General features: G+C 34.8%; 1 protein-coding gene across 3 annotated transcripts; it reads left to right on the forward strand.

The window, feature by feature from the left end:
• Nucleotides 1–8,555: 8,555 nt before the first annotated feature.
• On the forward strand, nucleotides 8,556–13,708 carry LOC140863686 (transcription factor PIF3-like). 3 transcript variants are annotated; one of them, XM_073267283.1, is made up of 9 exons: nucleotides 8,556–8,879; nucleotides 9,312–9,499; nucleotides 9,649–10,774; nucleotides 10,851–10,952; nucleotides 11,040–11,105; nucleotides 11,402–11,467; nucleotides 11,667–12,164; nucleotides 13,101–13,221; nucleotides 13,321–13,708. In XM_073267283.1, exons 2-9 carry the CDS (start codon nucleotides 9,414–9,416, stop codon nucleotides 13,341–13,343), a joined length of 2,088 nt encoding a protein of 695 aa, XP_073123384.1. In that variant the 5' UTR covers nucleotides 8,556–8,879; nucleotides 9,312–9,413; the 3' UTR covers nucleotides 13,344–13,708. The 3 variants fall into 3 exon arrangements, with proteins under 3 accessions (XP_073123384.1, XP_073123383.1, XP_073123385.1); XM_073267282.1 differs by having other exon boundaries at nucleotides 9,381–9,499; XM_073267284.1 differs by lacking the exons at nucleotides 13,101–13,221; nucleotides 13,321–13,708 and adding an exon at nucleotides 12,297–12,689 and having other exon boundaries at nucleotides 9,381–9,499.
• The last annotated feature ends 3,015 nt before the right edge of the window (nucleotides 13,709–16,723 follow it).

The raw sequence follows: 16,723 nt of genomic DNA on the forward strand, positions 1-16,723 counted from the left end.
CTCTAGTTTGTTTAGATCCTTTGATTCCCTCATAGCTATGGTCTTGACATCCCATTCTCTAGGTAATGCTTGCATAACCTTCAAGGCAATTTCACGATTAGTATATATTTTTCCAAGAGCAATTAATTCACAAATAATATTGCTAAATATTTCATCAAACTCAGTCATTGTTTCTTCTGGTTTCATCTTGGCGTTGTCAAACATCTGAATGGCTACAGTGAGTTTGTTTTCTTTAGTTTAATCGTTCTTTTTTCACAGTTGAGTAAGTTTCTCCCAAATTTCTTTGCGGTTGAGCACGTCTTGATCCTGCTAAAAATGTTTTTGTCCAGCGTTTTGTACAGTATATCTTTAGCCACGTTGTCAAGATTTTCTTTCTTTTTGTCCTCATTACTCCATTCTGCTCTAGGTTTCTCAACCATCTGTGGTTCGCCTCCTGATATGGCCACAACAGTTTGACTTTGAGAATCTTCATGGGTCCGTCAGTGATGACGTATCACATATCATCATCTCGAGCAGAAAGATGTGTCTGCATACGAATTTTTCATTCATCATAATCTTCTTTAGAGAACATAGAGATTTTGTTTAGTGAATTCATGATGAGTATCATAAGTTAAAAGAAAAACCCTCTCTGATACCACTTGTTTGGGATTGAATGTGTGTGTAGAGAGGGGGGGGGGGGGTGACACACTCTTAAAATATTTGACGCTAATGCAATGTGGTTGAGCAAATGTTAGTTCACTCAACCGATTTTCTTTTAAATTTCTAGAGATATAAGAACTACTTAAAATAGTGCGGAAACAACTCTTACTAAACTAGATGATAATGATGAAATAGTGTAATGTAGTAGCGTAAGTAAGCAAAGATATGTTTATGGATGTTCGGAGCTCAATCTCCTACGTCACCCCTTCTTCCTCACGAGAAGTATACACTAGAAGACTTGGTTATTACAACGACGTGCAATACACCCGATCCAAGTTAGGACTTATCAAATGCCCAAGATGGAACTCCTAAATTCACACTGATAAGATTCTAAGTTCTTATCAAACTTTTCTTCAGTTGATGATTATAGCACTCTAAGTTTCTTGAAGACTTAGAATCTCAAATCCTTGTAGCAGATAGTGTTCTTAAAACAACGGCTGGATTTGAGTAACCCTTGAAAATATCTCTTTATAGATCGGATAAGCTTTTGAGCAAAGGGTTGAATGAGAAGTCGAGTATTCAAAAAGTGGATTCAAGTGCTCAAGTATGAAAATCTTTGTAAGTGTAGCTCTCTCTTTTCTTCTGAGTAAACTATGATATTTATAATAGCTTGCTCAACGTCTTCTTCCTTTTGAAAATGATAGGAAAACGTCTAGAGTGTCAGATATCAGTCCTTGATTTGTGATATGCGATAATATCTTCTGAATATCTGTACTAGGAGCGCCTTAAATTGTCTATTCAATATGTCGTCACATTAAATGCTATTTATGGCTTTCCTTACTTTATCAGAAGACTCCTTAAATGCTTCGTCCTTTGCATTTAAGTTGTCTTGTCAACTTTCTGAGAAACTAGAAATTCGTGACTTCTTGAGTACGATAGATATCCTGTCAACTTGTGACTTCAGTAGATATCCTTGATTTGATAACCCAGATCAGTTGAGCATACATCGGTTTATGTTCTTAGCTCGGTTGACAGATAACGGTTGACGTGCTAAAATCAGCTGATACTGTTCATTTCAGTTGATATCTCTTGGTCAGCAGATATGTTGGAGTCGGTAGACTTCTCTTGAGCTCCTGTTTTACATGTAAGCGGTCGTCGTACTAAAACAACGAAGTATTGTTTTGTTATCACAAAAAGTTAGGATTTAACATATACTATCACGGCTATATCAAGAATCAATATATCCAATAAAAATCAAACTCCATCAATATCTAAAAATCAAAGCATAATAGATCGGAATAAAACTTACGGAAAAACGAAGCCCTCTCAGCAGTGATCGCAAATATATGATTTATTCTGAATTTTGTCAGACGGATTGTGAGAACCGAAGAATTCAAAAGCTCAAAACCAAAGAAAAGATGGAAATGGTGTCTTGGAGAGGGAGATACATACAAATACACGCCTAACCCCTTTAAAATATCTAACCCATGTGCCAAATTTAAGGAAAAGGCACTTTAGCCCTTGCTTTCTTCAAAAATTGCAAATCAATCCCTGATCAAACTTCAATCCAATCCTCAAATTTCATAATCTCGGAATATCAATATCAATCTCAATTAAGATAATTTTGGTGCGTTACAATATCTATTAAGGAGAATGTCATAATATAGTTTCATCTTTTATTTGGAAAAGCTTTCTCTCAGTGAAATTATTTATATAGACTAGGATTGCGATATTTCAGACCGAATATTTCTCTGTCTTATACATTCCATAGATCAATTTTCATTTATCGCGAGAAGTGCAATTATTGAGTATAAGATTTTTGGGTCCAGTAATTTTTCATCATGGGTAGAGCAATCGAAACATTACGTTTGAGATTCTGTGTGGTTTAAAGGTTTGAGTTATACAGTTACCACCAGCTATAAATTTTGTTAAAGAGGCAAGCGCTCGGTCCAACAGATGCATAATAAATCTTATATCATGATATATAAACATTAATCTTATAAATGAAATAAGTCCAACATATGTTATTCTACGTGATTTCCTGTCAACATCATTGAATATGAGTTCCACATATATTAAATTAGCAAACTAACAACATGTTACTAATCGAATAATAAAATCTTCTTGAATTTTCTAATTATTTTTTATTTTGATAATTCGTTTCAATTGGTATTTAAAAAATAATTAAACAAATATGTTTATTTCAAAATCGATTACACATGAATAATATTTAATATGAATTGTCAAAAGTTACAATACCATTGTAGTGACCTGTATCCGTAATTAACGATTAATGACTATATTAATCATATGATCATGTTTTGATTTATTAATACATGTTTAAGGGAGTTTCTGTTGGATTAACGGACTTCAGAAATGGATTCAAAATTATCAGAAAAGGTCCAAAAGGTCAGACAGAATGGAAGCAACGTTCATGATCGGAAGCAACGTTCTGGCCTACTGATGTCATCCGTGACGTCAGCAAGATGACGTCATTGCTTACGCACTTGATAGGACATCGGAAGCAACAAAGAGGAACGGATACAACGTTTGGCAGAACGAACGCAACGATGGGGAACGGACGTTCCGTTCCGTGTCTATAAATAGAGGGTCCGAGAGCTCATTTCATGCACAAATTTCCTCTCTTCTCTCTCGATTCCTAGCCCTTGTAACTCAGATCTAGGGAGATCTAGGTGTCCTATCAGGATTCCGGAAGTGGCGCAGCGATCTAGACGTCGTAGCGAAGCTGTGGCCTAGTTTTGAGGCTATCGATAGCAAAGGGATAACGACGGACGCAGGTATAGCTTTGGCTTCCTAAATATATTTAGGAGTATAGAATAGTTTAGTTAAGACTTTTAGAGCTTAATTATTTATGCATGGGTAATTGCATTGTAGTAGCAGTAGACTGGAATAGTAGGCTTGGAGTCTAGACCAGCGGAGCTAGGTTTTGACCAGCAGTGTTAGAGGTACGTAAGTACTGACCGAGATAGTCGGCATGATATATTTGCATGTATGTTGCATGAGCATGTGCTATATGTTTTATCATGTTTTAGCATGTTTTAGCATGTTTTACCGCCTTATAACATGCATGATTTTACGTGTGACTGCATCCGGAGAGATGTGAGTCATTGACAGTCTCCATAGGGAACAGTGATCTCATGTTGGACTCGAGTCAGGTATGACAGTTTCCATATAGGACTTGTATTCTGTTTTGGAATCGGGTCAAGATGGGGTTGGCTCAGCCCTGATATAGAATATACGAGTACCCCCGGAGTCACTCTCTAGCCGGTACTGTATATTCCTAGCGCCATGAGCAAGTGTTTTACCTGGATTTTAAATCATCTATGTGCACATATTTGGACATATATCATTGCTTATGTATTGAGCGTTGTCGTTCACGCCCCTGTGTTTGGGTATTGTGGTGTACCTTGTGGCGGGGCAGGTTTGAGGCTGGACGGTCCTGGCGGCTCTCAGCAGGATTGAGGATCCGAGAGTGTGAGGTTTTATAGGATAGGGATTTGTTTACCCTGAACCTTCGATTTGGTTGTATAATGGTATTTATATACTTTTGTTATCGTCGGTTGTATTCTGCCGATTGGATTTGTTGTATTTTTAATTTATCCGCTCCTTACGCTTTTAATATATTATTGCATGTGCTAATTAACTATGATTAGATAGTGGATCCGGGTAGAGTCACTACAACCATTGTCATCATCATTTTGTAGAGTTATATAATTTTGTTTCGAATTTTATTACTCCAACATGTATTTTCCATGTGCAACGCACGTGCATTGTTTCTAGTATATATATATATATATATATATATATATATATATATATATATATATATGACAATGCTATGTATACATAGAGTCTTACATAGAGGGTTACACGCCCTATTAAATTAGGAAAATATCTCAAATTTTTTTAAAAAAATTTCTTTCTTTTCAATTTACAATTCTTTGTCTTGCTCAAAAAACTTTTTAACGAAATATTTTTTTATTACTTATTTATAGAATTAATTTTACCGTGTTCAACAAAAATAATTATTTTATAAAATTTTAAAATATAATTATAAAAATATAATTATTTACTAAGTTCAACAAAAATAATAATTGTCTATTTTTTATAGTAAATATATTTTAAAATTTTTAAAATTAAAATTTCAAATTTAAATCATATATAAACGAGATTTTATTATTATATATTTAAATTAAACTATATTTAATATTATTATGTGTAATAATTATTTTTTTTGTTAAAAAAAAATAAAAAATCAAATTATGTAGGTTTTGGGTTGATCGGGTTAGTCGAGTTGATTTATTCAGATTTGGTTTGAGAAATTTTTAAAAATATTTTGTACATATTTATAGAATTAAGAAATATTTACTATATTTTTACATATTAAATGTTTGAAAAAAAATTATTGTATATTGTATCATAGATTTTCAACATGTAATAATTATTTTGTAAACATTTATTTTTAAAAATAATTTTTATTTTGTGTAGTAAGTATATTTTAAATATTGTACACTTGAAGTTTCAAATTTAAATTATATGAAACTAGATAAGCTATTATGTATTTAAATTAAAATATTTTGATTATTATTATTATGTGTATTTAATTATTTTTTAAAAAATTTAAAGAAATCAAATATTTCGGGTCCAACATGAACCCCAAAACCTCAACTTTAACCCGATAATTATCTGGTCAACTCGGGTCGGGTTCAATTTTGACACACTTAAAATGCACAATAAATAATAAAATAAAAATAATAATATTTTCGTTTACAATTTTTTTGAACAAGACAAACAATTCTAGGTTGAAAATAAATATATTTTAAAAAAATTTTAAAATACTTTTCTAATTTAACAAGGCGTGTAACCCTTTATATAAGACTTTATGTACACATAACATTATCCTTATATATTTACGATTCTTAATGTACATTATCTTATATATTTACAAAATTTACTCGTGTTACAAACAACATTTTATATATGTGTTAGAGAGAAAAAATACATTGTCACCATCGATGAGGACAAATGACATCTAACATCCCAAACAAGCCCTATAATGCTCATTTCATGCACCAATTTCCTCTCTTCTCTCTCGATTCCTAGCCCTTGTAACTCAGATCTAGGGAGATCTAGGCGTCCTATCAGGATTCCAGAAGTGGCGCAGCGATCTAGACGTCGTAGCGAAGCTGTGGCCTAGTTTTGAGGCTATCGACAGCAAAGGGATAACGACGGACGCATGTATAGCTTTTGCTTCCTAAATATATTTAGGAGTATAGAATAGTTTAGTTAAGACTTTTAGAGCTTAATTATTGATGCATGGGTAATTGCATTGTAGTAGCAGTAGACTGGAATAGTAGGCTTGGAGTCTAGACCAGCAGTGTTAGAGGTACGTAAGTACTGACCAAGATAGTCGGCATGATATATTTGCATGTATGTTGCATGAGCATGTGCTATATGTTTTATCATGTTTTAGCATGTTTTACCGCCTTAGAACATGCATGATTTTACGTGTGACTGCATCCGGAGAGATGTGAGTCATTGACAGTCTTCATAGGGAATAGTGATCTCATGTTGGACTCGAGTCAGGTATGACAGTTTCCATATAGGACTTGTATTCTGTTTTGGATTCGGGTCAGGATGGGGTTGGCTCAGCCCTTATATAGAATATACGAGTACCCTCCGGAGTCGCTCTCTAGCCGGTACTGTATATTCCTGGCGCCATGAGCAAGTATTTTACCTAGATTTTAAATCATCTGTGTGCACATATTTGTACATATATCATTGCTTATGTATTGAGCGTTGTCGTTCACGCCCCTGTGTTTGGGTATTGTGGTGTACCTTGTGGCGGGGCAGGTTTGAGGCTGGACGGTCCTGGCGGCTCTCAGCAGGATTGAGGATCCGAGAGTGTGAGGTTTTATAGGGTAGGGATTTGTTTATCCTGAACCTTCGATTTGGTTGTATAATGGTATTTATACACTTTTGTTATCGTCGGTTGTATTCTGCCGATTGGATTTGTTGTATTTTTAATTTATCCGCTCCTTACGCTTTTAATATATTATTGCATGTGCTAATTAACTATGATTAGATAGTGGATCCGGGTAGGGTCACTACAACCATTGTCATCATCATTTTGTAGAGTTATATAATTTTGTTTCGAATTTTATTACTCCAACATGTATTTTCCATGTGCAACGCACGTGCATTGTTTCTAGTATATATATATATATATATATATATATATATATATATATATATATATATATATATATAAGACAATGTTATGTATACATAGAGTCTTACATAGAGGGTTACACGCCCTATTAAATTAGAAAAATATCTCAATTTTTTTTTTTAAAAATTTCTTTCTTTTCAATCTACAATTCTTTGTCTTGCTCAAAATTTTTTTTAACGAAATATTTTTTTTTACTTATTTATAGATTTAATTTTACCGTGTTCAACAAAAATAATTATTTTATAAAATTTTAAAATATAATTATAAAAAAATAATTATTTACTAAGTTCAACAAAAATAATAATTGTCTATTTTTTTTATAGTAAATATATTTTAAAATTTATAAAATTAAAATTTCAAATTTAAATCATATATAAACGAGATTTTATTATTATATATTTAAATTAAACTATATTTAATATTATTATGTGTAATAATTAATTATTTTGTTAAAAAAAAAATAAAAAATCAAATTATGTAGGTTTTGGGTTGATCGGGTTAGTCGAGTTGATTTATTCAGATTTGGTTTGAGAAATTTTTAAAAATATTTTGTACATATTTATAGAATTAAGAAATATTTACTATATTTTTAAATATTAAATGTTTGAAAAAAAATTATTGTATATTGTATCATAGATTTTCAACATGTAATAATTATTTTGTAAACACTGATTTTTAAAAATAATTTTTATTTTGTGTAGTAAGTATATTTTAAATATTGTACACTTGAAATTTCAAATTTAAATTATATGAAACTAGATAAGCTATTATGTATTTAAATTAAAATATTTTGATTATTATTATTATGTGTATTTAATTATTTTTTAAAAAATTTAAAGAAATCAAATATTTCGGGTCCAACATGAACCCCAAAACCTCAACTTTAACCCGATAATTATCTGGTCAACTCGGGTCGGGTTCAATTTTGACACCTCTAAAATGCACAATAAATAATAAAATAAAAATAATAATATTTTCGTTTACAGTTTTTTTGAACAAGACAAACAATTCTAAGTTGAAAATAAATATATTTTAAAAATATTTTAAAATACTTTTCTAATTTAACAGGGCGTGTAACCCTTTATATAAGACTTTATGTACACATAACATTATCCATATATATTTACGATTCATAATGTACATTATCTTATATATTTACAATATTTACTCGTGTTACAAACAACAACATTTTATATATGTGTTAGAGAGAAAAAATACATTGTCACCATCGATGAGGACAAATGACATTTAACATCCCAAACAAGTCCTATAATGCTCATATAAAATTAATGATATTTCAAAACGTAACGTTTATAAAAGTTAGGCAACCGTAAAATCTCTCGCCAAAGAGACAAATGTGCTTAATTTTGAAAAAAAAAAAAAACACACAATTGTAAGTGACCTTTATTTTAACATGACGGGTTTTACAATTTTTCTAAAAAAATAAAATATATTCCACGAACGAGCTAGGATGATAATTATGATTTGCCCAAAGCCAAACTATCCCCTTACTTTTATTTTGTTCAAAATAAATAAATAATACTATGACAAAATATTACAAATTTACTATTAGTTTTTTGTTTGAAATAGTGTGCGAGTATTTATCAACAAGTGTTAAAGACAATTGGACTATGTTCAAAAGCTTTCTATATATAGTAAACTGCAGCACACACTTTGCTTTTCGCTCCGCTTCTCCCGATTGGCAGGCCGTTCGCCGCCTTCTACGAGTCCCTAAATTAACTGTATATACATTTTCAAGAAAAAATGGAGTTCATAGGTGCTGAGGTTTGCTGAAGATTAAAGCTTCGTAGCCGAGTGATGCATTTGGATTAGCAAAATCTTTTGCCCGGTTCAAGGAATATCGTCATTGCTCCCGGTTAAAGGTCAAAGAAAGAATAACATCTTTTCGAGTTTGCGATAATTTCTCCGCGGAAGGGAAATATGTTTTGGGAGTTGTGAACTTAATGGCGATGAGCTGATTAAAAAGGTGGATTTTTTTTTTCTTGAAGTTCGTTTAAATTTAGCTTAGTGTTGAGATTAAGTGTTAAAAGTATTAGAGTTGTTGACTAATTAATGAGATCTCCAGTGGGTTTCACTTCTCATGATTGGGTTTGCTTAAAAATATATGTATTTTTAGCTTAAACAAGATCAATTTTGTAGTTTTTAAAGCATTCTTAGTCTCGCTATTGTAATTCATTATATTTTCATTTGTCTTGAAATTGTTCCTTTTAACTCTTATTATGGATTTTTGTTTTATATATTTACTGATTATTATGACATATGTATATGAAATTAGCGGTGCTTGTTGGTGGGTATTTTCTATTTCTATGCTACATTTGCACACATCCTAAAATTTAGCCAAAAATCTTGTATAAGTTTGGATGTTAAGTCACTTATTGATGTGGTTTACCTCACACAGTCAGCAGCATTAAAGAGAGTTGGTTCCTTTGGATCTTGATAACAAAAGTTCATCTGATTCAATTTTCAGCTATCTGAGTTCCAGTTGCATTATTTGTCCATTATGCCTCTGTCAGAGTTTTTAAGAATGGCTAGAGGAAAGCTTGAATCTGGCCAGCTGAAAACAAGTCCTACCGATAACTCTTCTAGGTAACCTCAGGCTTAGATTCACTCTATTTCTTGCCTTTTATTCATAAATCCATTTTTTCTTGATTCATTTAGATAGTTTTCATGTGAAGTTTGTGGATTTTCGAGTATATTATTATAAGGTTACGACATAATTGGTGGAATTTATGCAGAGTGGATGGTGATTTAGTTGAGCTAGTATGGGAGAATGGGCAACCTATGATGCAAGGTCAGTCCAGTAGGGCCGCAAGAACCCTTACAAGTCATACTTTACATTCTAATCCTCCTACAACTGGGGATGCTGGTGTAGGACAGTCAACGGTTTCAAGGATTGGAAAATTTTGTGACCTCGAGACAAACTTGAACGACATTTCTCCGGTTGTACCGTCTGGGGAGCTGGATTTAAGTCAGGATGATGAAATTGATCCATGGTTGAATTTTCCCTTCGATGACGCCCTGCCTCATGATTACTGTTCCGATGTCTTACCTGAAACATCTGGTGTTGCGTCTTCCATGCACCATAGCGCTGTACCAGTGGACAAGAGTTATAGTTATGATCATACAGAGAGCAATGATGGGGTTGGTTTGAAGGGTTTGTCTTGTAAAGCTCACATATCAAATCCGTGGCCGCCTCTGCAGGGCCAGACATCCGATTCCTCGGGATCTCAATTTTCAGATGTTATTAGCAATAGCACTAGTATACATACAGATCCTGTCTTTGGGCGTTTTGCTCAAGGTAGAGAGTTGGCAAATGATTCTGCTACTAAGAAGGTGGAGTGGCCGGATCTTAAACTTCCTAATAATAATCTGTTGAATTTCTCCCATTTCTCAAGACCAGCATCCGCTGTCAAAGCTAAAACTCCCATCCATAATGGAATTCCCGCTGCGGTTTCATTGGGAAAGGAAAGAGTTGGAGGTGAGGATAATGTTTCGGTTTCTAGTCGGCCTAATCTTCTCAAATCCGCATTTAATGAACCTCTAAGTAGTTCACAAAAAGGCATCAGCTTTCATGTTCAGCCAGCTACATGTGTGACGGGCAATTCGATGGTCTCGGAGTCCCTTCCTGCTGAAAACACTGAAGAATTTTCCCAAGTTTCTTCCGTCAAGAATGACAATCCCATAACTCCAAGTAATTATTCCGGTTTAAAAGCAGTCCGAGACAGTGCAAAAACTGTCGAGCCTGTGGTTACTTCATCCTCTGTAGGCTCTGACAATTGCACTGAGACAGTTTCTTGTGAAAAAAGGCCTAACAATAAAAGAAAATTTCTTGATGTAGAGGTGTCTGAATGCCGCAGCGATGTAAGTCTTAATATGAAATAAGCTTCAACTTAACTGTTTTTTAGTGGTCATCCATATCTCACTGTTATGTTCACAGGGTATTCAAACTGAATGTGTTGGTGTTGAAAAGGCAACTTCTCCTAGAGGTACTGGGTCAAAGAGAAGCCGAGCAGCAGAAGTTCATAATCTTTCTGAACGGGTGAGCCAGAATAACCCAAATGTTAATTGAATTGACTCGCTTTTATATCTGCATTTAAGGTGAATCCCATTTATGATGTGAAAACAGAGGCGAAGGGATAGGATCAATGAAAAAATGCGTGCTTTACAAGAACTCATACCCAATTGCAATAAGGTAATGCATTCTATAAGGCGTGAATGCTTAATATTTTTCTATCTGTAGCTCTTGGGCTACTCTGAGTTGATTAGTTAAAAAACATAGAAGCTGTAAATTTGATCCTCGTTTTGTATGGTCTAGCCTTCTCCCTCCAATTGGATTCTAAGTTCTACTGCCAGTCAATATCTGTTCTTCTGAGTTTGAAATTGAATTTAATTTACCCTTTACTTTATAAAAGGTAAAGGGCTTTTTTTTTTTTTTTTTTTTTTTTTGGCTTCCCATTTCCTTCAGTTTGTTTCTTTCAATTCTGTCAGGCGGATAAAGCTTCAATGCTTGATGAAGCCATTGAATATCTAAAGACGCTTCAACTTCAAGTACAGGTAAGGTGAAATTTTCACTTCCCTATGCAGTCATTTGTTCAAATTTCGAACTCATTTAGCTTTCCCATTCTCCTTTTTCTCTACAATGGTTCACCTCGTCAATAATTTAACTTCATCGATATGATTTGAGGGTATTGTGTTTCTATTTGAAGCTGATCAAATGACCTACATTCTTGGTGCATTTCTTTTTTTAACGCAGATTATGTCCATGGGAGCTGGGTTGTGCATGCCACCAGTAATGTTTCCACCGAGCATTCAACACATGCATCCTCCGCACGTACCGCACTTTTCACGCATGGGTATGAATATGGGAATGGGTTTTGGAACGAGTATGCTAGACATGAATGGTGGTGGAACACAGAGATGCCCGATTTTTCCTGTACCTCCTATGCAAACAGCACAATTTTCACATCCTATGTCAGGTCCCATTAATTTCCCAAGAATTCCGGGTCACAATTTTCCTGTATATGGCTTTCCAAGTCAAGGACTTCACAATTCTGCCCAAAGAGTGCCCTTGGTTCCATTAAATCGGTCTGCAACAGATTCAGCAATGGGCTTGAGTAACTCTAGGATAGGGAAGCATGATGAAGTTCAGAGTCCGACTCCAAACTTGAATTCGGAGGATCCATTGACTTACAACTATTCTCAAATCATCGGCAATGCTGAAGCTAGGTCAAGAAATCGTGGATCTAATGAGGTTTATGCTCTTTTTTTTTTCTTTTTTTTTTTGGTTTGTGGTTTTTCATTCTACTGTATTTTTGGCTAGAAATGTTACATACGGTCATATATTTCTGAAAGAAAAACTTGTGGAATTTGAGTACCGATGTAGGCAATAGCAGTGAAGATCAAGTATGAGCACTAAACTTGTTTGAGTTGTGGATGGTCAAAAGAAAATGATGACCTCATCTTCAGCCATACATTTCGGAAAGAAAAGCTAGAGGACTTTTGAGTACTACTATAAGCAATAGCAGTGTAGATCAAGTATGAGCACTTGAACTTGTATGAGCTGCAGAGTCAAAAGACATTTAATACAGTGCATACTCGGATTGTGGAGTGCAATAACATGAACATATGGAAAATTTCATCAAAGGAAAGCTGATAACATGTATTTGTAAATTTGATTGACAATGATGATGTTTTTTGAAAGGAAATTATTAGTGTGGTCGATTTACCTGTTGAAATGTTTACCTGTTGAAATGGTGAAATTGATTTCTAGGTTCTTCTTACATATTTGCTTAGCAGATCCTTCAACGGTTCCATTTGTGTAAGTTAACTGTTGTCTAAAAGAAGAATTGTAGTTGATATTATCAAGACTGACTTAAAAATGGGGAAAAAAATGGAAATATTGATTTTCATCTACATTGAGAGCTTTATGGACTGAAATATAAGAGGATGGTTTTATATTTTCTCAAGTGGATCACAGGGTAAGGGAATAACCAACAAATCATGGACCATCTTGTGATGTAAAATAATTTATTTTCATCCTCTCATACATCCTGGCTCCTCTCAGAACAAAGCATTTACACGATATCTAACTAGCTCAACTTCTGGCTCACCTGATATTGGCTAAGGCTTGTTTCATTTGATTAGTCTCATCCACAAGTAATCAATCCTTTGTACTTTTGTGGTGCAGCGACAAACCACAACCAAAGTGTTAGACAAGCCTTCCACAGGGCAAGATAATGAACAAGCTAAAGATGTTGGTTTCAAGGCATCTGCCACTGTTGCAGCAATCGACTTTACCAAAGAAGCCGGTGAGCCATAATATGCATCCATGTGGTTGCTTGCACTTACCTTTTAGTTCATGCATTACGGTCTATTCTATAATAACCAATGGTTTGTTATTGATGCAGGTTGTGATCAAAGTATGTATTAACTATTGTTGGTGAATGGAAGAGATTAGAAGCATTGTACCTCGGGATCTATTTATGTACATTGTACTGTTCCGAAATTTCAGTTTTGTTGTGCTTGCAAATGAGGTGGGAGGTATAATAGTGATCATTTTTTTTCTGAATTAAGTTCAAGGCATGAGCTACAGAGGGTATAATAGTGATCATTTGTAAGAGATTCACAATCTTTCCTTTTTAGTGTTGTATTTTCAACATGATTAGTGGGTTAAAAAGTTTCAGGAAAGTAGGATTTAGCAAACGGGTTGGAATATAAGTTATACCCATGTTAGCATCACAAATTTTGGTTTGGAAAGCACTCTGAAACTTGCAATTTTTCGGTCCTTTTCAATTTGTGGGTGCTGAAATATGTGTGTGAACATGTGCCATGTATTTTAAGAAGGCTTCTTAAATTGAGATGTGAAGTTAAACACGTATATGATGTTCTACTAGACCGTATGCTATTAAGAATAAAAATCAGGGCAATGCAAGTAATACCTTTATTAATTACATAGAATATTTTCCAATTCTTATTATATGTTAAAGCGGAAAGCAATAAGATGAAATGGCCAGAGACATTTTGTTTCTCCAGGGAAGCACCTGGGGTAGACATCCCCCTTGGCCCGGGGGTAGTTGAGGATATAAAACTTATTTGTCCTTGTTCCTGGAATACACTATTCGATCCTGAACGACTATTACGCAGCATTCCAAGTTTTGAAGATTTTAAGCAAAAGATTGTAGATCGTTCGTCCCGGTGATTGCCGTACGCGCCATATTATCGTTTTCTTCGAAATCTTCAAGACAGGCACGCTTGAATTCTCTTTTTGGCCACCATTTAAGTTGTATATTCTGATCTTGCATGAAAACCATTGATCTAGCATGTGTGTTCGATTTTTTATGATGAATTTGCATGTATGCATAAGCTAGTCATGTTCTTCATGCTTCCTTCATGAGGTTTCTTAACGTTTTCTGTGATGGTTCGATCAGGGACTGCTGACTCATGGTTAAGGGGTGTAATAGGGTCCTTAGGGTCGAGCCATGGCATCGCTAGAGGCTGGGTTAGGCAAGGATCGAAGCTACTGTTTTCGGTCCAGAATCGCAGACTAGGGTTTCGGGGAAGAGGACTTCGTCCTACCTCCTCAGGTCACGGCTTGGGGTAAGGCTTGTTGGGTTTGAACCTTTGGGATGTTACCTAAGCCTCAGAAGTGGTTTCATGGTCATTGGTGGTCTGAGCAAGCCGCACGATGGAAAACGCCGCAACTGCTCGCGTTTGCGCGTGAGTTGCAGATGAGAAAGATTCCAGAGCGTCGTTCTCCCTCCATAGTCGATGATTTGGTCTGGTTTTTGGCTTGTTGGAAAGGTCGTGAAGTGGGCTAGGTATAGGTGGGGGTGCACCGGCCGGTGGTGGCCGGTGCAGGGCGGTCGCCGCCTCTGTTTAGAGGTTGCTCAATCCGCGACAGTGGAGAGAAGAGGGGGGATCGGGTTGGGTTTCCAGCTGGGTTCCGGGTCAAGTCTGGGTCCTGGGTCGGGTCAGTAGGGTCATGGGTCATGTCAGGTTCGTTCGGGTCTAGGTTAGGTGGTCCGGGCTCAGGTATTTTTATTTTTAAGTGTTTAATGATTTATTTTGTTTTTGGGCTAAATTAATTAGTTATAAAATTATTTGGGCCTCCAAATAATTTTAATTAGGCCTCAAATATTTTATTTAAGTTAGCCCTATGATTTTTATGGGCTCGTGGGCCCATAGGAATTTTTGGGCCAGTCTTTGAATTTTTGGGCAAATCTAAAAGTTAATGGGCTTAAGTCTAAGGAGTCAGCAGCCTGAACCAATCCATGAAAATTATGCATGGTCCGTAAATATATATTTATTTATTGCATGAATATTTTAAGTATGAAAAAGTATTGTTTTTACATTTATTATTAAATATATATTTACGGGTAATATTTTATGAAAATAAGATCATGAAAAATTTTATGTATGTGCATGATGCTATATGTATATGTGTGATGCTGGACAATGAAAAATATTTTAAGGGAGTTGAAGTGGGTGTGTGACAACCTACGGGATTGGAGATGGGATGCCTAGGTTCGATGACCTTTCCATATGACACGGGACTGTGGGTCGGGATACTGGGGCCCGATTGCCTTTCCATACGATTATGATTATGTTGCCTACGAATCCGGGGTCAGCCTGGTGAAGGGGCCAAGAGGTGGGGATTCCACCGTCACGTACGCTGGTTTTAGATTGATCAATCGACATGACACGTCACACAGCATGGATATAACCTTCAGATTTTTAAATGATGATATGCCCTTATTATGATGCATGATGATTACGTATGAGTATGTATGTTATGTTATGTGATGATTATGATACATGTATTAATAAGACATGCATGGATATATATGTATTATTTATTATGTATCTTGCATGTATTATATGGTGCATCACTTTTATTCATGTTGTTATTATGAGATAGAGCGTGCTGAGCCTCTAGGCTCACTAGACTTAAATGGTGCAGGTGAGCAGGTAGACACTGATGTAGAGCATTTTGCCCCGACTGGCGGTGAGGACGTATGAGATCCTGACAGTTGGCTAGCCCGTGACCATCGCTCTAGTCAAGTTTTCAGTGAATTGAATATTATTATGTTTTCCGCACATGTTTTATGATTTAATTATGGGTTTATGGATTTTAGGTGAGAATTTTTATTGAGAGGTTGATGATGATTTTATTGCATGGGTTATACTTATTTTATTTGCATGCAAATTCTTATTATGGTTTTTTTTTAGTTTGAATATTTTTATGGGAAACTGTTTATGTTTATAATTATTTTAGAAAGTAATTATTTAATATATATATATTTACACGTTTCAAATATATATATATTATATTAAGTATTAGTTATTTATTTATTCATTTATGGATGCATAGTTTTTAAATATATTTTATATTAAATATTTAGTTATTTATTTGTAAAAGAAAAAAATAGTAGTAGTAGGATCGAGTCGTTTCATTTGGTATCAGAGCGCGGTCCTTGGAGGGTACTAGCCTACTGCGTGGAGCTCAGAAGTCGCACTACCAGTCTGTAAGTTTTAATATTTTAATTATGTTTATTTATGGGGCTTAGGATTTTTGATATATTGGTTTAAAATATGAAAAATTTTAAGTATACTTAGTTATGCATTGCGATCATGTGAGAGATTTATGAAAAATGCAGTATGGCTTCCCGAAGGAATCCTCAGGAAACCAAACCCAATAATGGCGATGAGACGAACCAGAATCCACCTCCGCCACCTTTACTTACTCCATTCGAACAGGCCAGTGTGAACATGTGGGCCGGGATTACGAGACTGCTCGAGAACCAGGCTGCT

This window comes from Henckelia pumila, chromosome 4 (genome assembly GCF_033568475.1).
Source record: "Henckelia pumila isolate YLH828 chromosome 4, ASM3356847v2, whole genome shotgun sequence".
NCBI lineage: Eukaryota > Viridiplantae > Streptophyta > Magnoliopsida > Lamiales > Gesneriaceae > Henckelia > Henckelia pumila.